We start from the raw sequence: 21,906 nt of genomic DNA, 5'->3' as shown, positions 1-21,906 counted from the left end.
AGAGAAGAGGATGATGACAGATGCGCACTAGTTAAATGCTTTCGAGAAATGTTTCGGACCATGAAGAGTCTGAATAAAACCCAACATGTTATTCAGCCTCTTCATGGTCCGAAACATTTCTCGGAAGCATTTAACTATTGCGCATCTGTCATCTTCCTCTTCCCTCACACTTGACTCCTCCTCAGGTAATGCTATCTTATTCTGGACGCAGAACAGAGCCACAGCCATCAATAACGGTAGAAGAAGGATTGAGAAAATTGATATGCTTTTCGCATTTGCGCAGAACCTATAACATGCTTTTGTCATGGTGAATGCCAACATAACATCGAATCTACTAAATAATGCGGCCAAGTAACCCAGTTCATTTCCGACTGCGATGATGAATGAGAAGAACTGGTATGCCAGTCTGTTCTTTGGTTAGTCTCTGCTGGCAAGATCATCAAGTAAGTCTCTGCAGCCGGCATCGATCATGTTATCGAAATCTCCAACATCCACAATCCGATCCCAAAAATGATTAAGGCGCGATACTGAGTATACTCGGAGAGGTTGTCTCCAAAGGCGTACCCAATGTCTTTGAAGAATCCAATTGTCCAAAAAGATATGGTGGCGCAAACGGCACCCGCAAACATAAAAGGATGGTGCCGCCACCCGAGTTTACAGGTGTTGCTGTAATAACTAAGTAAGTGATGGAAAATAGAGCTAGAAACGGCGCCGACGAGCCACACCAAAGAGGTCCATTTTTCCGGTATTCCGAACTCCACATAGATTGGTACTAGCCATGCTATCTAGACAGCGTTGACAAGGTGGATCCCGACAGCAATGGAGGCCACCAAAACCAGCTTCCACATTGAGATTGGCTACGCCGGTGTAGAGCTTGATTCTGTCGGTGAACTCTTAGCTATCAAAGAAGAAGGTATTTAACTGGGCACAAAGAAGAGAGTTTGGAGGGAGGTAGAAGGTATCGAGCGCAAAGAGGAAGGTATTCGAAAGTGGGCACAAAGAGGAGAAGCTTTGGAGGGAGGTAGTCCTTGGCTGGACAAGAGGTGGGTTAAAATAACAGTTTGTTAAACTAAAGCTTTGGTTGAAGAAAAAGAAGGTGATGATGATTTATTTTAACCCACCTCTTGACCAGTAGAGGACTACCTCCCTCCAAAGCTGCTCCTCTTTGTGCCCACTTTCTAATTCCTTCCTCTTTGTGCTTGATACCTTCTACCTCCCTCCAAACTCTCATCTTTGTCCGCAGTTACATACCTTCTTCTTCGATAGCCATGAGTTCACCGACAGAATCAGGCTCCACACCGGCGGAGCCAATCTCAGTGTGGAAGCTTGTTTTGGTGGCCTCCATCGCTGTCGGGATTCACCTAGTCAACGACGTCTAGATAGCATAGCTAATACCAATCTATGTGGAGTTCGGAATACCGGACAAATGGATCTCTTTGGTGTGGCTCGTCGACGCCGTTTCTAGCTTTGTTCTCCATCCCTTACTTAGTTATTACAGTAACACCTGTAAATTCGGGTGGCGGCACCGTCCTTTTATGTTTGCGGGTGTCGTTGGGGCCACCGTAGCTTTTTTGACAATTGGATTCGCCAAAGACATTGGGTACACCTTTGGAGACAACCTCTCCGAGTATACTCAGCATCGCCCCTTAATCATTTTTGGAATCGGATTATGGATGTTGGAGATTTCGATTAACATGATTGATGCCCGCTGCAGAGACTTCCGGCATGATCTTGCCAGCAGAGACCAACCAAAGATCAAACTGGTATACCAGTTTTTCTCATTCTTCATGGCAGTCAGAAATGAACTGGGTTACTTGGGCGCCTTATTTAGTAGATTCAATGTTTTGTTGGCTTTTACCGTGATAAAAGCATGTGATAGGTTATGCGCAAATGTGAAAAGCATATCAATTTTTTCAGTCCTTCTTCTACCGTTATTGACGGCTGTGGCTGTGTTCTGCGTCCAGAAAAAGCCAGCATTTCCTAAGAAGGAGTCAAGTGAGAGAGAAGAGGATGATGACAGATGCGTACTAGTTAAATGCTTTCGAGAAATGTTTCGGACCATGAAGAGGTTGAATAAAACTCAACATGTTATTCAGCCTCTTCATGGTCCGAAACATTTCTCGAAAGCATTTAACTAGTGCGCATCAGTCATTTTCCTCTTCCCTCACACTTGACTCCTCCTCAGGTAATGCTAGCTTGTTCTGGACGTAGAATAAAGCCACAGCCGTCAATAACGGTAGAAGAAGGATTGAGAAAATTGATATGTTTTTCGCATTTGCGCAGAACCTATCACATGCTTTTGTCATGGTGAATGCCAACATAACATCGAATCTACTAAATAAGGCGGCCAAGTAACCCAGTTCATTTTCGACTGCCATGATGAATGAGAAGAACGGGTATGCTAGTCTGATCTTTGGTTGGTTTCTGCTAGCAAGATCATCAAGGAAGTCTCTGCAGCGAACACCGATCATGTTGATCGAAATCTCCAACATCCACAATCTGATCCCAGAAATGATTAAGGCGCGATACTGAATATACTCGGAGAGGTTGTTTCAAAAGGTGTACCCAATGTCTTTGGCGAATCCAATTGTCAAAAAAGCTATGGTGGCGCCAACGGCACCCGCAAACATAAAAGGATGGTGCGGCCACCTGAGTTTACAGGTGTTGCTGTAATAACTAAGTAAGGGATGGAAAACAGAGCTAGAAACGGCACCGACGAGCCACACCAAAGAGGTCCATTTATCCGGTATTCCGAACTCCACATATATTGGTATTAGCCATGCTATCTGGACAGCGTTGACAAGGTGGATCCCGACAGCGATGGAGGACACCAAAACCAGCTTTCATACTAAGATTGGGTCTACCGGCGTGGAGCCTGATTCTGTCAGTGAACTCGGTGAACTCTTGGCTTAAAAGTGAAGGTATGTTACTGGGCACAAAAAAGAGAGTTTGGAGGGAGGTAGAAGGTATCGGGCACAAAGAGGAAGGTATTCGGAAGCGGGCACAAAGAGGAGAAGCTTTGGAGGGAGGAAGTCCTTGGCTGGACAAGAGGTGAGTTAAAATAAGAGTTTGTGAAACTAAAGCTTTGGTTGAAGAAAAAGAAGGTCATGATTTATTTTAACCCACCTCTTGACTAGCAGAGGACTACCTCCCTCCAAAGCTGCTCGTCTTTGTGCCCACTTTCTAATACCTTCCTCTTTGTGCCTGATACCTTCTACCTCCCTCCAAGATCTCTTCTTTCTGGGCAGTTACATACCTTCTTCTTCGATAGCCATGAGTTCACCGACAGAATCAAGCTCCATATCGGTGGAGCCAATCTCAGTGTGGAAGCATGTTTTTGTGGCCTCCATCACTGTCGGGATCCACCTTGTCAATATTGTCCAGATAGCATAGCTAATACCAATCTTTGTGGAGTTCGAAATACCGGATAAATGGACTTCTTTGGTGTGGCTCATCGGCGCCGTTTCTAGCTCTGAGTTCCATCCCTTACTTAGTTATTACAGCAATACCTGTAAATTCGGGTGGCGGCACCGTCCTTTTATGTTTGCGGGTGCCGTTGGCGCCACCAGAGCTTTTTTTACTATTGGATTCGCCAAAGACATTGGGTACGCCTTTGGAGACAACCTCTCCGAGTATACTCAGCATCGCGCCTTAATCATGTTTGGGATCGGATTATAGATGTTGGAAATTTCGATCAACATGATCGATGTCCGGTGCAGAGACTTCCTGGATGATCTTGCCAGCAGAGACCAACCAAAGATCAGACTGGCATACCAATTCTTCTCATTCTTCATGGCAGTCATAAACGAACTGGGTTACTTGGCCACCTTATTTAGCAGATTCGATGTTTTGTTGGCATTCACCGTGACAAAAGCTTGTGATAGGTTCTGCGCAAATATGAAAAGCATATCAATTTTCTCAATCTTTCTTCTACCGTTATTGACGGCTGTGGCTGTGTTCTGCGTCCAGAAAAAGCCAGCATTACCTGAGGAGGAGTCAAGTGAGAGAGAAAAGGATGATGACAGATGCGCACTAGTTAAATGCTTCGGAGAAATGTTTCGGACCATAAAGAGGCTAAATAAAACCCAACGTGTTATTCAGCCTCTTCATGGTCCGAAACATTTCTCGGAAGCATTTAACTAGTGGGCATCTGTCATCTTCCTCTTCCCTCACACTTGACTCCTCCTCAGGTAATGCTATCTTGTTCTGGACGCAGAATAGAGCCACAGCCGTCAATAACGGTAGAAGAAAGATTGAGAATTTGCACAGAACCTATCACATGCTTTTGTCGTGGTGAATGCCAACATAACATCGAATCTACTAAATAATGCGGCCAAGTAACCCAGTTCATTTCTAACTGCCATGATGAATGAGAAGAACCGGTATGCCAGTCTGTTCTTTGGTTGGTCTCTGCTGGCAAGATCACCAAGGAAGTCTCTGCAGCGGGCATCGATCATGTTGATCGAAATCTCCAACATCCACAATTCGATCCCAAAAATGATTAAGGCGCGATACTGAGTATACTCGGAGAGGTTGTCTCCAAAGGCATACCCAATGTCTTTGGCGAATCCAATTGTCCAAAAAGGTATGGTGGCGCCAACGGCACCCACAAACATAAAAGGATGGTGCCGCCACCCGAGTTTACAGGTGTTGCTGTAATAACTAAGTAAGGGATGGAAAACAGAGCTAGAAACGGCACCGACGAGCCACACTAAATAAGTCCATTTATCTGGTATTCCGAACTCCACATATATTGGTATTAGCCTTGCTATCTGGACAGCGTTGACAAGGTGGATCCCGACAGCGATGGAGGCCACCAAAACCAGCTTCCATACTGAGATTGGCTCCGCCGGTGTGGAGCCTGATTCTGTCGGTGAATTTGGTGAACTCTTGGCTTAAAACTGAAGGTATGTTACTGGGCACAAAAAAGAGAGTTTGGAGGGAGGTATAAGGTATCGGGCACAATGAGGAAGGTATTCGAAAGTGGGCAGAAAGAGGAGAAGCTTTTCAGGGAGGTAGTCCTTGGCTGGACAAGAGGTGAGTTAAAATAAGAGTTTGTTAAACTAAAGCTTTGGTGGAAGAAAAAGAAGGTGATGATGATTTATTTTAACCCACCTCTTGACTAGCAGAGGACTACCTCTCTCCAAAGCTGCTCGTCTTTGTGCCCACTTTCTAATACCTTCCTCTTTGTGCCTGATACCTTCTACCTCCCTCCAAACTCTCCTCTTTGTGCGCAGTTACATACCTTCTTCTTCGATAGCCATGAGTTCACCGACAGAATCAGGCTCCACACCGGCGGAGCCAATCTCAGTGTGGAAGTATGTTTTGGTGGCCTCCATCGCTGTTGGGATCCACCTTGTCAACGCTGTCCAGATAGCATAGCTAATACCAATCTTTGTGGAGTTCGGAATACCGGATAAATGGACCTCTTTGGTGTGGCTCATCGGCACTGTTTCTATCTCTGAGTTCCATCCCTTACTTAGTTATTACAGCAACACCTGTAAACTCGGGTGGCGGCACCGTCCTTTTATGTTTGCAGGTGCCGTTGGCGCCACCATAGCTTTTTTTACTATTGGATTCGCCAAAGACATTGGGTACGCCTTTGGAGAAAACCTCTTCGAGTATACTCAGCATCGCGCCTTAATCATTTTTAGGATCGGATTATAGATGTTGGAGATTTCGATCAACATGATCGATGCCCGCTGCAGAGACTTCCTGGATGATCTTGCCAGCAGAGACCAACCAAAGATCAGACTGGCATACCAATTCTTCTCATTCTTCGTGGCAGTTAGAAATAAATTGGGTTACTTGGCCACCTTTATATCAGATTTGATGTTTTGTTGGCATTCACCGTGACAAAAGCATGTCATAGGTTCCGCGCAAATATGAAAAGCATATCAATTTTCTCAATCCTTCTTCTACCGTTATTGACGGTTGTGGTTGTGTTTTGCGTCTTGAAAAATCCAGCATTACCTGAGGAGGAGTCAAGTGAGAGAGAAGAGGATGATGACAGATGCGCACTAGTTAAATACTTTCGAGAAATGTTTCTGACCATGAAGAGGCTGAATAAAACCCAACATGTTATTCAGCCTCTTCATGGTCCGAAACATTTCTCGGAAGCATTTAACTAGTGCGCATCTGTCATCTTCCTCTTCCCTCACACTTGACTCCTACTCAGGTAATGCTATTTTGTTCTGGACGCAGAATAGAGCCGTCAATAACGGTAGAAGAATGATTGAGAAAATTGATATGCTTTTCGCATTTGCGCAGAACCTATCACATGCTTTGGTCATGGTGAATGCCAACATAACATCGAATCTACTAAATAATGCGGCCAAGTAACCCAGTTCATTTCCGACTGCCATGATGAATGAGAAGAACTGGTATGCCAGTCTGTTCTTTTGTTGGTCTCTACTGGCAAGATCATCAAGGAAGTCTCTGCAGCCGGCATCGATCATGTTGATCGAAATCTCCAACATCTACAATCCGAACCCAAAAATGATTAAGGCGCGATACTGAGTATACTCGGAGAGGTTGTCTCCAAAGGCGTACCCAATGTCTTTGGAGAATCCAATTGTTCAAAAAGATATGGTGGCGCCAACGGCACCCGCAAACATAAAAGGATGGTGACGCCACCCGAGTTTACAGGTGTTGCTGTAATAACTAAGTAAGGGATGGAAAATAGAGCTAGAAACGGCGCCGACGAGCCACACCAAAGAGGTCCATTTTTCCATTATTCCGAACTCCACATAGATTGGTATTAGCCATGCTATCTAGACAGCGTTGACAAGGTGGATCCCGACAGCAATGGAGGCCACCAAAACCAGCTTCCACATTGAGATTGGCTACGCCGGTGTGGAGCTTGATTCTGTCGGTGAACTCAGTGAACTCTTAGCTATCAAAGAAGAAGGTATTTAACTGGCACAAAGAAGAGAATTTGGAGGGAGGTAGAAGGTATCGAGCACAAAGAGGAAGGTATTCGAAAGTGGGCACAAAGAGGAGAAGCTTTGGAGGGAGGTAGTCCTTGGCTGGACAAGAGGTGGGTTAAAATAACAGTTTGTTAAACTAAAGCTTTGATTGAAGAAAAAGAAGGTGACGATGATTTATTTTAACCTACCTCTTGACCAGCAGAGGACTACCTCCCTCCAAAGCTGTTCCTCTTTGTGCCCACTTTCTAATTCCTTCCTCTTTGTGCCTGATACCTTATACCTCCCTCCAAACTCTCGTCTTTGTCCGCAGTTACATACCTTCTTCTTCGATAGCCGTGAGTTCACCGACAGAATCAGGCTCCACACTGGCGGAGCCAATCTCAGTGTGGAAGCTTATTTTGGTGGCCACCATCGCTGTCAGATTCACCTTGTCAACGACGTCCAGATAGCATAGCTAATACCAATCTATGTGGAGTTCGGAATACCGGATAAATGGATCTCTTTGGTGTGGCTCGTCGGCGCCGTTTCTAGCTCTGTTTTCCATCCCTTAGTTAATATAGTAACACCTGTAAATTCTGGTGGCGGCACCGTCCTTTTATGTTTGCGGGTGTCGTTGGGGCCACTATAGCTTTTTTGACAATTGGATTCGCCAAAGACATTGGGTACGCCTTTGGAGACAACCTCTCCGAGTATACTCAGCATCGCGCCTTAATCATTTTTGGGATCGGATTATGGATGTTGGAAATTTCGATTAACATGATTGATGCCCGCTGCAGAGACTTCCGGCATGATCTTGCCACCGGAGACCAACCAAAGATCAGACTGGCATATTAGTTTTTCTCATCCTTCATGGCAGTCAGAAATGAACTGGGTTACTTGGGCGCCTTATTTAGTAGATTCAATGTTTTGTTGGCATTTACCGTGACAAAAGCATGTGATAGGTTATGCGCAAATATGAAAAGCATATCAATTTTTTCAATCCTTCTTCTATCGTTATTGACGGCTGTGGCTGTGTTCTGCGTCTAGAAAAAGCCAGCATTACTTGAGGAGGAGTCAAGTGAGAGAGAAGAGGATGATGACAGATGCGTACTAGTTAAATGCTTTCGAGAAATGTTTCGGACCATGAAGAGGATGAATAAAACCCAACATGTTATTCAGCCTCTTCATGATCCGAAACATTTCTCGGAAGCATTTAACTAGTGCGCATCAGTCATCTTCCTCTTCCCTCACACTTGACTCCTCCTCAGGTAATGCTAGCTTGTTCTGGATGTAGGATAAAGCCACAGCCGTCAATAACGGTAGAAGAAGAATTGAAAAAATTGATATGTTTTTCGCATTTGCGCAGAACCTATCACATGCTTTTGTCATGGTGAATGCCAACATAACATCGAATCTACTAAATAATGCGGCCAAGTAACCCAGTTCATTTTCGACTGCCATGATGAATGAGAAGAACTGGTATGCTAGTCTGATCTTTGGTTGGTTTCTGCTAGCAAGATCATCAAGGAAGTCTCTGCAGCGGACATCGATCATGTTGATCGAAATCTCCAACATCCACAATCCGATCCCAAAAATGATTAAGGCGCGATACTGAGTATACTCGGAGAGGTTGTTTCCAAAGGTGTACCCAATGTCTTTGGCGAATCCAATTGTCAAAAAAGCTATTGTGGCGCCAACGGCACCCGCAAACATAAAAGGATGGTGCGGCCACCTGAGTTTACAGGTGTTGCTGTAATAACTAAGTAAGGGATGAAAAACAGAGCTAGAAACGGCACCGACGAGCCACACCAAAGAGGTCCATTTATCCGGTATTCCGAACTCCACATATATTGGTATTAGTCATGCTATATGGACAGCGTTGACAAGGTGGATCCCGACAGCGATGGAGGACACCAAAACCAGCTTTCATACTGAGATTGGCTCCACCGGTGTGGAGCCTGATTCTGTCAGTGAACTCGGTGAACTCTTGGCTTAAAAGTGAAGGTATGTTACTGGGCACAAAAAAGAGAGTTTGGAGGGAGGTAGAAGGTATCGGGCACAAAGAGGAAAGTATTCGAAAGCGGGCACAAAGAGGAGAAGCTTTGGTGGGAGGAAGTCCTTGGCTGGACAAGAGGTGAGTTAAAATAAGAGTTTGTGAAACTAAAGCTTTGGTTGAAGAAAAAAAAGGTCATGATTTATTTTAACCCACCTCTTGACTAGCAGAGGACTACCTCCCTCCAAAGCTGCTCGTCTTTGTGCCCACTTTCTAATACCTTCCTCTTTGTGCCTGATACCTTCTACCTCCCTCCAAACTCTCTTCTTTGTGGGCAGTTACATACCTTTTTCTTCAATAGCCATGAGTTCGCCGACAGAATCAAGCTCCATACCGGTGGAGCCAATCTCAGTGTGGAAGCTTGTTTTGGTGGCCTCCATCACTGTCGGGATCCACCTTGTCAACGCTGTCCAGATAGCATAGCTAATACCAATCTTTGTGGAGTTCGGAATACCGGATAAATGGACCTCTTCTGTGTGGCTCATCGGCGCCGTTTCTAGCTCTGAGTTCTATCCCTTACTTAGTTATTACAGCAACACCTGTAAACTCGGGTAGCGGCACCGTCCTTTTATGTTTACGGGTGCCGTTGGCGCCACCATAGCTTTTTTTACTATTGGATTCGCCAAAGACATTGGCTACGCCTTTGGAGACAACCTCTCCAAGTATACTCAGCATCGCGCCTTAATCATTTTTGGGATCGGATTATAGATGTTGGAGATTTCGATCAACATGATCGATGCCCGCTGCAGAGACTTCCTGGATGATCTTGCCAGCAGAGACCAACCAAAGATCAGACTGGCATACCAATTATTCTCATTCTTCATGGCAGTCAGAAACGAACTGGGTTACTTGGCTACCTTATTTAGCAGATTCGATGTTTTTTTGGCATTCACTGTGACAAAAGCATGTGATAGGTTCTGCGCAAATATGAAAAGCATATCAATTTTCTCAATCCTTCTTCTACCATTATTGATGACTGTGGCTGTGTTCTGCGTCCAGAAAAAGTCAGCATTTCCTGAGGAGGAGTCAAGTGAGAGAGAAGAGGATGATGACAGATGCGCACTAGTTAAATGCTTTCGAGAAATGTTTCGGACCATGAAGAGTCTGAATAAAACCCAACATGTTATTCAGCCTCTTCATGGTCCGAAACATTTCTCGGAAGCATTTAACTATTGCGCATCTGTAATCTTCCTCTTCCCTCACACTTGACTCCTCCTCAGGTAATGCTATCTTGTTCTGGACGCAGAACAGAGCCACAGCCGTCAATAACGGTAGAAGAAGGATTGAGAAAATTGATATGCTTTTCGCATTTGCTCAGAACCTATCACATGCTTTTGTCATGGTGAATGCCAACATAACATCGAATCTGCTAAATAATGCGGCCAATTAACCCAGTTTATTTCTGACTGCCATGATGAATGAGAAGAACTGGTATGCCAGTCTGTTCTTTGGTTGGTCTCTGCTGGCAAGATCATCATGGAGGTCTCTGTAGCGGGCATCGTTCATTTTGATTAAAATCTCCAACATCCACAATCCGATCCCAAAAATGATTAAGGCGCGATACTGAGTATACTCGCAGAGGTTGTTTCCAAAGGCGTACCTAATGTCTTTGGCGAATCCAATTGTCCAAAAAGATATGGTGGCGCCAACGGCACCCGCAAACATAAAAGGATGATGCCGCCACCCGAGTTTACAGATGTTGCTGTAATAACTAAGTAAGGGATGAAAAACAGAGCTAGAAACGGCGCCGACGAGCCACACCAAAGAGGTCCATTTATCCGATATTCCGAACTCCACATAGATTGGTATTAGCCATGCTATCTGGACAGCGTTGACAAGGTGGATTCCGACAGCGATGGAGGCCACCAAAACCAGCTTCCACGTTGAGATTGGCTACGCCAGTGTGGAGCTTGATTATGTCGGTGAACTCTTAGCTATCAAAGAAGAATGTATGTAACTGGGCACAAAGAAGAGAGTTTGGAGGGAGATAGAAGGTATCGGGCACAAAGAGGAAGGTATTCGAAAGTGGACACAAAGAGGAGAAGCTTTGGAGGGAGGTAGTCCTTGGCTGGACAAGAGGTGGGTTAAAATAAGAGTTTGTTAAAATAAAGCTTTGGTTGAAGAAAAAGAAGGTGATGATGATTTATTATAACCCACCTCTTGACTAGCAGAGGACTACCTCCCTCCAAAGCTGCTCGTCTTTGTGCCCAATTTCTAATACCTTCCTCTTTGTGCCTGATACCTTCTACCTCCCTCCAAACTTTTTTCTTTGTGCGTAGTTACATACCTTCTTCTTCAATAGCTCTGAGTTCACCGACAGAATCAGGCTCCACACCGGCGGAGCCAATCTCAGTGTGGAAGCTAGTTTTGGTGGCCTCCATCGTTGTCGGGATCCACCTTGTCAACGCTGTCCAGATAGCATAGGTAATACCAATCTTTGTGGAGTTCAGAATACCGGATAAATGGACCTCTTTGGTGTGGCTCATCGAAGCCGTTTCTAGCTCTGAGTTCCATCCGTTACTTAGTTATTACAGCAACACCTGTAGACTCGGGTGGCGGCACCGTCCTTTTATGTTTGCGGGTGCCGTTGGCGCTACCATAGTTTTTTTTACTATTGGATTCGCCAAAGACATTGGGTACGCTTTTGGAGACAACCTCTCCGAGTATACTCAGCATCGCGCCTTAATCATTTTTTGGATCGGATTATAGATGTTGGAGATTTCGATCAAGATGATCGATGCCCGCTGCAGAGACTTCTTGGATGATCTTGCCAGCAGAGACCAACCAAAGATCAAACTGACATACCAATTCTTCTCATTCTTCATGGCAGTCAGAAACGAAATGGGTTACTTGGCCACCTTATTTAGCAGATTCGATGTTTTGTTGGCATTCACCGTGACAAAAGCATGTGATAGTTTCTGCGCAAATATGAAAAGCATAATAATTTTCTCAATCCTTCTTCTACCGTTATTGACGGCTGTGGATGTGTTTTGCGTCTAGAAACAGCCAGTATTACCTAAGGAGTAGTCAAGTGAGAGAGAAGAGGATGATGACAGATGCGCACTAGTTAAATGCTTTCGAGAAATGTTTCGGACCATGAAGAGTCTGAATAAAACCCAACATGTTATTCAGCCTCTTCATGGTCCGAAACATTTCTCGGAAGCATTTAACTATTGCGCATCTGTCATCTTCCTCTTCCCTCACACTTGACTCCTCCTCAGGTAATGCTATCTTATTCTGGACGCAGAACAGAGCCACAGCCATCAATAACGGTAGAAGAAGGATTGAGAAAATTGATATGCTTTTCGCATTTGCGCAGAACCTATAACATGCTTTTGTCATGGTGAATGCCAACATAACATCGAATCTACTAAATAATGCGGCCAAGTAACCCAGTTCATTTCCGACTGCGATGATGAATGAGAAGAACTGGTATACCAGTCTGTTCTTTGGTTAGTCTCTGCTGGCAAGATCATCAAGAAAGTCTCTGCAACCGGCATCGATCATGTTATCGAAATCTCCAACATCCACAATCCGATCCCAAAAATGATTAAGGCGCGATACTGAGTATACTCGGAGAGGTTGTCTCCAAAGGCGTACCCAATGTCTTTGAAGAATCCAATTGTCCAAAAAGATATGGTGGCGCAAACGGCACCCGCAAACATAAAAGGATGGTGCCGCCACCCGAGTTTACAGGTGTTGCTGTAATAACTAAGTAAGTGATGGAAAATAGAGCTAGAAACGGCGCCGACGAGCCACACCAAAGAGGTCCATTTTTCCGGTATTCCGAACTCCACATAGATTGGTACTAGCCATGCTATCTAGACAGCGTTGACAAGGTGGATCCCGACAGCAATGGAGGCCACCAAAACCAGCTTCCACATTGAGATTGGCTACGCCGGTGTAGAGCTTGATTCTGTCGGTGAACTCTTAGCTATCAAAGAAGAAGGTATTTAACTGGGCACAAAGAAGAGAGTTTGGAGGGAGGTAGAAGGTATCGAGCGCAAAGAGGAAGGTATTCGAAAGTGGGCACAAAGAGGAGAAGCTTTGGAGGGAGGTAGTCCTTGGCTGGACAAGAGGTGGGTTAAAATAACAGTTTGTTAAACTAAAGCTTTGGTTGAAGAAAAAGAAGGTGATGATGATTTATTTTAACCCACCTCTTGACCAGTAGAGGACTACCTCCCTCCAAAGCTGCTCCTCTTTGTGCCCACTTTCTAATTCCTTCCTCTTTGTGCTTGATACCTTCTACCTCCCTCCAAACTCTCATCTTTGTCCGCAGTTACATACCTTCTTCTTCGATAGCCATGAGTTCACCGACAGAATCAGGCTCCACACCGGCGGAGCCAATCTCAGTGTGGAAGCTTGTTTTGGTGGCCTCCATCGCTGTCGGGATTCACCTAGTCAACGACGTCTAGATAGCATAGCTAATACCAATCTATGTGGAGTTCGGAATACCGGACAAATGGATCTCTTTGGTGTGGCTCGTCGACGCCGTTTCTAGCTCTGTTCTCCATCCCTTACTTAGTTATTACAGTAACACCTGTAAATTCGGGTGGCGGCACCGTCCTTTTATGTTTGCGGGTGTCGTTGGGGCCACCGTAGCTTTTTTGACAATTGGATTCGCCAAAGACATTGGGTACGCCTTTGGAGACAACCTCTCCGAGTATACTCAGCATCGCCCCTTAATCATTTTTGGAATCGGATTATGGATGTTGGAGATTTCGATTAACATGATTGATGCCCGCTGCAGAGACTTCCGGCATGATCTTGCCAGCAGAGACCAACCAAAGATCAAACTGGTATACCAGTTTTTCTCATTCTTCATGGCAGTCAGAAATGAACTGGGTTACTTGGGCGCCTTATTTAGTAGATTCAATGTTTTGTTGGCTTTTACCGTGATAAAAGCATGTGATAGGTTATGCGCAAATGTGAAAAGCATATCAATTTTTTCAGTCCTTCTTCTACCGTTATTGACGGCTGTGGCTGTGTTCTGCGTCCAGAAAAAGCCAGCATTTCCTAAGAAGGAGTCAAGTGAGAGAGAAGAGGATGATGACAGATGCGTACTAGTTAAATGCTTTCGAGAAATGTTTCGGACCATGAAGAGGTTGAATAAAACTCAACATGTTATTCAGCCTCTTCATGGTCCGAAACATTTCTCGAAAGCATTTAACTAGTGCGCATCAGTCATTTTCCTCTTCCCTCACACTTGACTCCTCCTCAGGTAATGCTAGCTTGTTCTGGACGTAGAATAAAGCCACAGCCGTCAATAACGGTAGAAGAAGGATTGAGAAAATTGATATGTTTTTCGCATTTGCGCAGAACCTATCACATGCTTTTGTCATGGTGAATGCCAACATAACATCGAATCTACTAAATAAGGCGGCCAAGTAACCCAGTTCATTTTCGACTGCCATGATGAATGAGAAGAACGGGTATGCTAGTCTGATCTTTGGTTGGTTTCTGCTAGCAAGATCATCAAGGAAGTCTCTGCAGCGAACACCGATCATGTTGATCGAAATCTCCAACATCCACAATCTGATCCCAGAAATGATTAAGGCGCGATACTGAATATACTCGGAGAGGTTGTTTCAAAAGGTGTACCCAATGTCTTTGGCGAATCCAATTGTCAAAAAAGCTATGGTGGCGCCAACGGCACCCGCAAACATAAAAGGATGGTGCGGCCACCTGAGTTTACAGGTGTTGCTGTAATAACTAAGTAAGGGATGGAAAACAGAGCTAGAAACGGCACCGACGAGCCACACCAAAGAGGTCCATTTATCCGGTATTCCGAACTCCACATATATTGGTATTAGCCATGCTATCTGGACAGCGTTGACAAGGTGGATCCCGACAGCGATGGAGGACACCAAAACCAGCTTTCATACTAAGATTGGGTCTACCGGCGTGGAGCCTGATTCTGTCAGTGAACTCGGTGAACTCTTGGCTTAAAAGTGAAGGTATGTTACTGGGCACAAAAAAGAGAGTTTGGAGGGAGGTAGAAGGTATCGGGCACAAAGAGGAAGGTATTCGGAAGCGGGCACAAAGAGGAGAAGCTTTGGAGGGAGGAAGTCCTTGGCTGGACAAGAGGTGAGTTAAAATAAGAGTTTGTGAAACTAAAGCTTTGGTTGAAGAAAAAGAAGGTCATGATTTATTTTAACCCACCTCTTGACTAGCAGAGGACTACCTCCCTCCAAAGCTGCTCGTCTTTGTGCCCACTTTCTAATACCTTCCTCTTTGTGCCTGATACCTTCTACCTCCCTCCAAGATCTCTTCTTTCTGGGCAGTTACATACCTTCTTCTTCGATAGCCATGAGTTCACCGACAGAATCAAGCTCCATATCGGTGGAGCCAATCTCAGTGTGGAAGCATGTTTTTGTGGCCTCCATCACTGTCGGGATCCACCTTGTCAATATTGTCCAGATAGCATAGCTAATACCAATCTTTGTGGAGTTCGAAATACCGGATAAATGGACTTCTTTGGTGTGGCTCATCGGCGCCGTTTCTAGCTCTGAGTTCCATCCCTTACTTAGTTATTACAGCAATACCTGTAAATTCGGGTGGCGGCACCGTCCTTTTATGTTTGCGGGTGCCGTTGGCGCCACCAGAGCTTTTTTTACTATTGGATTCGCCAAAGACATTGGGTACGCCTTTGGAGACAACCTCTCCGAGTATACTCAGCATCGCGCCTTAATCATGTTTGGGATCGGATTATAGATGTTGGAAATTTCGATCAACATGATCGATGTCCGGTGCAGAGACTTCCTGGATGATCTTGCCAGCAGAGACCAACCAAAGATCAGACTGGCATACCAATTCTTCTCATTCTTCATGGCAGTCATAAACGAACTGGGTTACTTGGCCACCTTATTTAGCAGATTCGATGTTTTGTTGGCATTCACCGTGACAAAAGCTTGTGATAGGTTCTGCGCAAATATGAAAAGCATATCAATTTTCTTAATCTTTCTTCTACCGTTATTGACGGCTGTGGCTGTGTTCTGCGTCCAGAAAAAGCCAGCATTACCTGAGGAGGAGTCAAGTGAGAGAGAAAAGGATGATGACAGATGCGCACTAGTTAAATGCTTCGGAGAAATGTTTCGGACCATAAAGAGGCTAAATAAAACCCAACGTGTTATTCAGCCTCTTCATGGTCCGAAACATTTCTCGGAAGCATTTAACTAGTGGGCATCTGTCATCTTCCTCTTCCCTCACACTTGACTCCTCCTCAGGTAATGCTATCTTGTTCTGGACGCAGAATAGAGCCACAGCCGTCAATAACGGTAGAAGAAAGATTGAGAATTTGCACAGAACCTATCACATGCTTTTGTCGTGGTGAATGCCAACATAACATCGAATCTACTAAATAATGCGGCCAAGTAACCCAGTTCATTTCTAACTGCCATGATGAATGAGAAGAACCGGTATGCCAGTCTGTTCTTTGGTTGGTCTCTGCTGGCAAGATCACCAAGGAAGTCTCTGCAGCGGGCATCGATCATGTTGATCGAAATCTCCAACATCCACAATTCGATCCCAAAAATGATTAAGGCGCGATACTGAGTATACTCGGAGAGGTTGTCTCCAAAGGCATACCCAATGTCTTTGGCGAATCCAATTGTCCAAAAAGGTATGGTGGCGCCAACGGCACCCACAAACATAAAAGGATGGTGCCGCCACCCGAGTTTACAGGTGTTGCTGTAATAACTAAGTAAGGGATGGAAAACAGAGCTAGAAACGGCACCGACGAGCCACACTAAATAAGTCCATTTATCTGGTATTCCGAACTCCACATATATTGGTATTAGCCTTGCTATCTGGACAGCGTTGACAAGGTGGATCCCGACAGCGATGGAGGCCACCAAAACCAGCTTCCATACTGAGATTGGCTCCGCCGGTGTGGAGCCTGATTCTGTCGGTGAATTTGGTGAACTCTTGGCTTAAAACTGAAGGTATGTTACTGGGCACAAAAAAGAGAGTTTGGAGGGAGGTATAAGGTATCGGGCACAATGAGGAAGGTATTCGAAAGTGGGCAGAAAGAGGAGAAGCTTTTCAGGGAGGTAGTCCTTGGCTGGACAAGAGGTGAGTTAAAATAAGAGTTTGTTAAACTAAAGCTTTGGTGGAAGAAAAAGAAGGTGATGATGATTTATTTTAACCCACCTCTTGACTAGCAGAGGACTACCTCTCTCCAAAGCTGCTCGTCTTTGTGCCCACTTTCTAATACCTTCCTCTTTGTGCCTGATACCTTCTACCTCCCTCCAAACTCTCCTCTTTGTGCGCAGTTACATACCTTCTTCTTCGATAGCCATGAGTTCACCGACAGAATCAGGCTCCACACCGGCGGAGCCAATCTCAGTGTGGAAGTATGTTTTGGTGGCCTCCATCGCTGTTGGGATCCACCTTGTCAACGCTGTCCAGATAGCATAGCTAATACCAATCTTTGTGGAGTTCGGAATACCGGATAAATGGACCTCTTTGGTGTGGCTCATCGGCACCGTTTCTATCTCTGAGTTCCATCCCTTACTTAGTTATTACAGCAACACCTGTAAACTCGGGTGGCGGCACCGTCCTTTTATGTTTGCAGGTGCCGTTGGCGCCACCATAGCTTTTTTTACTATTGGATTCGCCAAAGACATTGGGTACGCCTTTGGAGAAAACCTCTTCGAGTATACTCAGCATCGCGCCTTAATCATTTTTAGGATCGGATTATAGATGTTGGAGATTTCGATCAACATGATCGATGCCCGCTGCAGAGACTTCCTGGATGATCTTGCCAGCAGAGACCAACCAAAGATCAGACTGGCATACCAATTCTTCTCATTCTTCGTGGCAGTTAGAAATAAATTGGGTTACTTGGCCACCTTTATATCAGATTTGATGTTTTGTTGGCATTCACCGTGACAAAAGCATGTCATAGGTTCCGCGCAAATATGAAAAGCATATCAATTTTCTCAATCCTTCTTCTACCGTTATTGACGGTTGTGGTTGTGTTTTGCGTCTTGAAAAATCCAGCATTACCTGAGGAGGAGTCAAGTGAGAGAGAAGAGGATGATGACAGATGCGCACTAGTTAAATACTTTCGAGAAATGTTTCTGACCATGAAGAGGCTGAATAAAACCCAACATGTTATTCAGCCTCTTCATGGTCCGAAACATTTCTCGGAAGCATTTAACTAGTGCGCATCTGTCATCTTCCTCTTCCCTCACACTTGACTCCTACTCAGGTAATGCTATTTTGTTCTGGACGCAGAATAGAGCCGTCAATAACGGTAGAAGAATGATTGAGAAAATTGATATGCTTTTCGCATTTGCGCAGAACCTATCACATGCTTTGGTCATGGTGAATGCCAACATAACATCGAATCTACTAAATAATGCGGCCAAGTAACCCAGTTCATTTCCGACTGCCATGATGAATGAGAAGAACTGGTATGCCAGTCTGTTCTTTTGTTGGTCTCTACTGGCAAGATCATCAAGGAAGTCTCTGCAGCCGGCATCGATCATGTTGATCGAAATCTCCAACATCTACAATCCGAACCCAAAAATGATTAAGGCGCGATACTGAGTATACTCGGAGAGGTTGTCTCCAAAGGCGTACCCAATGTCTTTGGAGAATCCAATTGTTCAAAAAGATATGGTGGCGCCAACGGCACCCGCAAACATAAAAGGATGGTGACGCCACCCGAGTTTACAGGTGTTGCTGTAATAACTAAGTAAGGGATGGAAAATAGAGCTAGAAACGGCGCCGACGAGCCACACCAAAGAGGTCCATTTTTCCATTATTCCGAACTCCACATAGATTGGTATTAGCCATGCTATCTAGACAGCGTTGACAAGGTGGATCCCGACAGCAATGGAGGCCACCAAAACCAGCTTCCACATTGAGATTGGCTACGCCGGTGTGGAGCTTGATTCTGTCGGTGAACTCAGTGAACTCTTAGCTATCAAAGAAGAAGGTATTTAACTGGCACAAATAAGAGAATTTGGAGGGAGGTAGAAGGTATCGAGCACAAAGAGGAAGGTATTCGAAAGTGGGCACAAAGAGGAGAAGCTTTGGAGGGAGGTAGTCCTTGGCTGGACAAGAGGTGGGTTAAAATAACAGTTTGTTAAACTAAAGCTTTGATTGAAGAAAAAGAAGGTGACGATGATTTATTTTAACCTACCTCTTGACCAGCAGAGGACTACCTCCCTCCAAAGCTGTTCCTCTTTGTGCCCACTTTCTAATTCCTTCCTCTTTGTGCCTGATACCTTATACCTCCCTCCAAACTCTCGTCTTTGTCCGCAGTTACATACCTTCTTCTTCGATAGCCGTGAGTTCACCGACAGAATCAGGCTCCACACTGGCGGAGCCAATCTCAGTGTGGAAGCTTATTTTGGTGGCCACCATCGCTGTCAGATTCACCTTGTCAACGACGTCCAGATAGCATAGCTAATACCAATCTATGTGGAGTTCGGAATACCGGATAAATGGATCTCTTTGGTGTGGCTCGTCGGCGCCGTTTCTAGCTCTGTTTTCCATCCCTTAGTTAATATAGTAACACCTGTAAATTCTGGTGGCGGCACCGTCCTTTTATGTTTGCGGGTGTCGTTGGGGCCACTATAGCTTTTTTGACAATTGGATTCGCCAAAGACATTGGGTACGCCTTTGGAGACAACCTCTCCGAGTATACTCAGCATCGCGCCTTAATCATTTTTGGGATCGGATTATGGATGTTGGAAATTTCGATTAACATGATTGATGCCCGCTGCAGAGACTTCCGGCATGATCTTGCCACCGGAGACCAACCAAAGATCAGACTGGCATATTAGTTTTTCTCATCCTTCATGGCAGTCAGAAATGAACTGGGTTACTTGGGCGCCTTATTTAGTAGATTCAATGTTTTGTTGGCATTTACCGTGACAAAAGCATGTGATAGGTTATGCGCAAATATGAAAAGCATATCAATTTTTTCAATCCTTCTTCTATCGTTATTGACGGCTGTGGCTGTGTTCTGCGTCTAGAAAAAGCCAGCATTACTTGAGGAGGAGTCAAGTGAGAGAGAAGAGGATGATGACAGATGCGTACTAGTTAAATGCTTTCGAGAAATGTTTCGGACCATGAAGAGGATGAATAAAACCCAACATGTTATTCAGCCTCTTCATGATCCGAAACATTTCTCGGAAGCATTTAACTAGTGCGCATCAGTCATCTTCCTCTTCCCTCACACTTGACTCCTCCTCAGGTAATGCTAGCTTGTTCTGGATGTAGGATAAAGCCACAGCCGTCAATAACGGTAGAAGAAGAATTGAAAAAATTGATATGTTTTTCGCATTTGCGCAGAACCTATCACATGCTTTTGTCATGGTGAATGCCAACATAACATCGAATCTACTAAATAATGCGGCCAAGTAACCCAGTTCATTTTCGACTGCCATGATGAATGAGAAGAACTGGTATGCTAGTCTGATCTTTGGTTGGTTTCTGCTAGCAAGATCATCAAGGAAGTCTCTGCAGCGGACATCGATCATGTTGATCGAAATCTCCAACATCCACAATCCGATCCCAAAAATGATTAAGGCGCGATACTGAGTATACTCGGAGAGGTTGTTTCCAAAGGTGTACCCAATGTCTTTGGCGAATCCAATTGTCAAAAAAGCTATTGTGGCGCCAACGGCACCCGCAAACATAAAAGGATGGTGCGGCCACCTGAGTTTACAGGTGTTGCTGTAATAACTAAGTAAGGGATGAAAAACAGAGCTAGAAACGGCACCGACGAGCCACACCAAAGAGGTCCATTTATCCGGTATTCCGAACTCCACATATATTGGTATTAGTCATGCTATATGGACAGCGTTGACAAGGTGGATCCCGACAGCGATGGAGGACACCAAAACCAGCTTTCATACTGAGATTGGCTCCACCGGTGTGGAGCCTGATTCTGTCAGTGAACTCGGTGAACTCTTGGCTTAAAAGTGAAGGTATGTTACTGGGCACAAAAAAGAGAGTTTGGAGGGAGGTAGAAGGTATCGGGCACAAAGAGAAAAGTATTCGAAAGCGGGCACAAAGAGGAGAAGCTTTGGTGGGAGGAAGTCCTTGGCTGGACAAGAGGTGAGTTAAAATAAGAGTTTGTGAAACTAAAGCTTTGGTTGAAGAAAAAAAAGGTCATGATTTATTTTAACCCACCTCTTGACTAGCAGAGGACTACCTCCCTCCAAAGCTGCTCGTCTTTGTGCCCACTTTCTAATACCTTCCTCTTTGTGCCTGATACCTTCTACCTCCCTCCAAACTCTCTTCTTTGTGGGCAGTTACATACCTTTTTCTTCAATAGCCATGAGTTCGCCGACAGAATCAAGCTCCATACCGGTGGAGCCAATCTCAGTGTGGAAGCTTGTTTTGGTGGCCTCCATCACTGTCGGGATCCACCTTGTCAACGCTGTCCAGATAGCATAGCTAATACCAATCTTTGTGGAGTTCGGAATACCGGATAAATGGACCTCTTTGGTGTGGCTCATCGGCGCCGTTTCTAGCTCTGAGTTCTATCCCTTACTTAGTTATTACAGCAACACCTGTAAACTCGGGTAGCGGCACCGTCCTTTTATGTTTACGGGTGCCGTTGGCGCCACCATAGCTTTTTTTACTATTGGATTCGCCAAAGACATTGGCTACGCCTTTGGAGACAACCTCTCCAAGTATACTCAGCATCGCGCCTTAATCATTTTTGGGATCGGATTATAGATGTTGGAGATTTCGATCAACATGATCGATGCCCGCTGCAGAGACTTCCTGGATGATCTTGCCAGCAGAGACCAACCAAAGATCAGACTGGCATACCAATTCTTCTCATTCTTTATGGCAGTCATAAACGAACTGGGTTACTTGGCCACCTTATTTAGCAGATTTGATGTTTTGTTGACATTCACCGTGACAAAAGCATGTGATAGGTTCTGTGCAAATATGAAAAGCATATCAATTTTC

The 21,906-nt window shown here is 44.9% G+C and overlaps 6 protein-coding genes and 2 pseudogenes across 6 annotated transcripts; 4 read left to right on the top strand and 4 right to left on the bottom strand.

Annotated features, from left to right (window-relative positions):
• The first annotated feature begins 1,535 nt into the window (after positions 1–1,535).
• LOC148569112 (putative sucrose transport protein SUC6) lies at positions 1,536–2,138 on the top strand. The gene has a single exon (XM_088484895.1). The coding sequence runs from the start codon at positions 1,536–1,538 to the stop codon at positions 2,136–2,138; it is 603 nt and encodes a 200-aa protein (XP_088341021.1).
• Positions 2,139–3,678: 1,540 nt separating this feature from the next.
• LOC148569111 (sucrose transport protein SUC1-like) lies at positions 3,679–4,143 on the top strand. Its single transcript, XM_088484894.1, has one exon. The coding sequence runs from the start codon at positions 3,679–3,681 to the stop codon at positions 4,141–4,143; it is 465 nt and encodes a 154-aa protein (XP_088341020.1).
• Positions 4,144–4,232: 89 nt separating this feature from the next.
• LOC148569110 (putative sucrose transport protein SUC6) lies at positions 4,233–5,444 on the bottom strand. Its single transcript, XM_088484893.1, has 2 exons — positions 5,246–5,444; positions 4,233–4,867 (listed from the first exon to the last, which is right to left on the bottom strand). The coding sequence occupies exons 1-2, from the start codon at positions 5,442–5,444 to the stop codon at positions 4,233–4,235; spliced, it is 834 nt and encodes a 277-aa protein (XP_088341019.1).
• Positions 5,445–8,135: 2,691 nt separating this feature from the next.
• On the bottom strand, positions 8,136–8,621 carry LOC148569109 (putative sucrose transport protein SUC6 pseudogene; annotated as a pseudogene).
• Positions 8,622–13,532: 4,911 nt separating this feature from the next.
• LOC107636979 (putative sucrose transport protein SUC6) lies at positions 13,533–14,135 on the top strand. Its single transcript, XM_016340443.2, has one exon. The coding sequence runs from the start codon at positions 13,533–13,535 to the stop codon at positions 14,133–14,135; it is 603 nt and encodes a 200-aa protein (XP_016195929.2).
• A 1,540-nt stretch (positions 14,136–15,675) lies between these two features.
• LOC148569108 (sucrose transport protein SUC1-like) lies at positions 15,676–16,140 on the top strand. The gene has a single exon (XM_088484892.1). The coding sequence runs from the start codon at positions 15,676–15,678 to the stop codon at positions 16,138–16,140; it is 465 nt and encodes a 154-aa protein (XP_088341018.1).
• Positions 16,141–16,229: 89 nt separating this feature from the next.
• On the bottom strand, positions 16,230–17,631 carry LOC148569107 (putative sucrose transport protein SUC6). The gene is made up of 3 exons (XM_088484891.1): positions 17,496–17,631; positions 17,243–17,362; positions 16,230–16,864 (listed from the first exon to the last, which is right to left on the bottom strand). The coding sequence occupies exons 1-3, from the start codon at positions 17,629–17,631 to the stop codon at positions 16,230–16,232; spliced, it is 891 nt and encodes a 296-aa protein (XP_088341017.1).
• Positions 17,632–20,132: 2,501 nt separating this feature from the next.
• Positions 20,133–20,618, bottom strand: LOC148569106 (putative sucrose transport protein SUC6 pseudogene; annotated as a pseudogene).
• Positions 20,619–21,906: the final 1,288 nt, after the last annotated feature.

This window comes from Arachis ipaensis, chromosome B4 (genome assembly GCF_059453495.1).
Source record: "Arachis ipaensis isolate K30076 ecotype BB chromosome B4, ASM5945349v1, whole genome shotgun sequence".
Classification (NCBI taxonomy): Eukaryota; Viridiplantae; Streptophyta; class Magnoliopsida; order Fabales; family Fabaceae; genus Arachis; species Arachis ipaensis.
The sequence above is the reverse complement of the archived record's forward strand: the minus strand, read 5'-3'. Positions and strand labels throughout refer to the sequence as shown.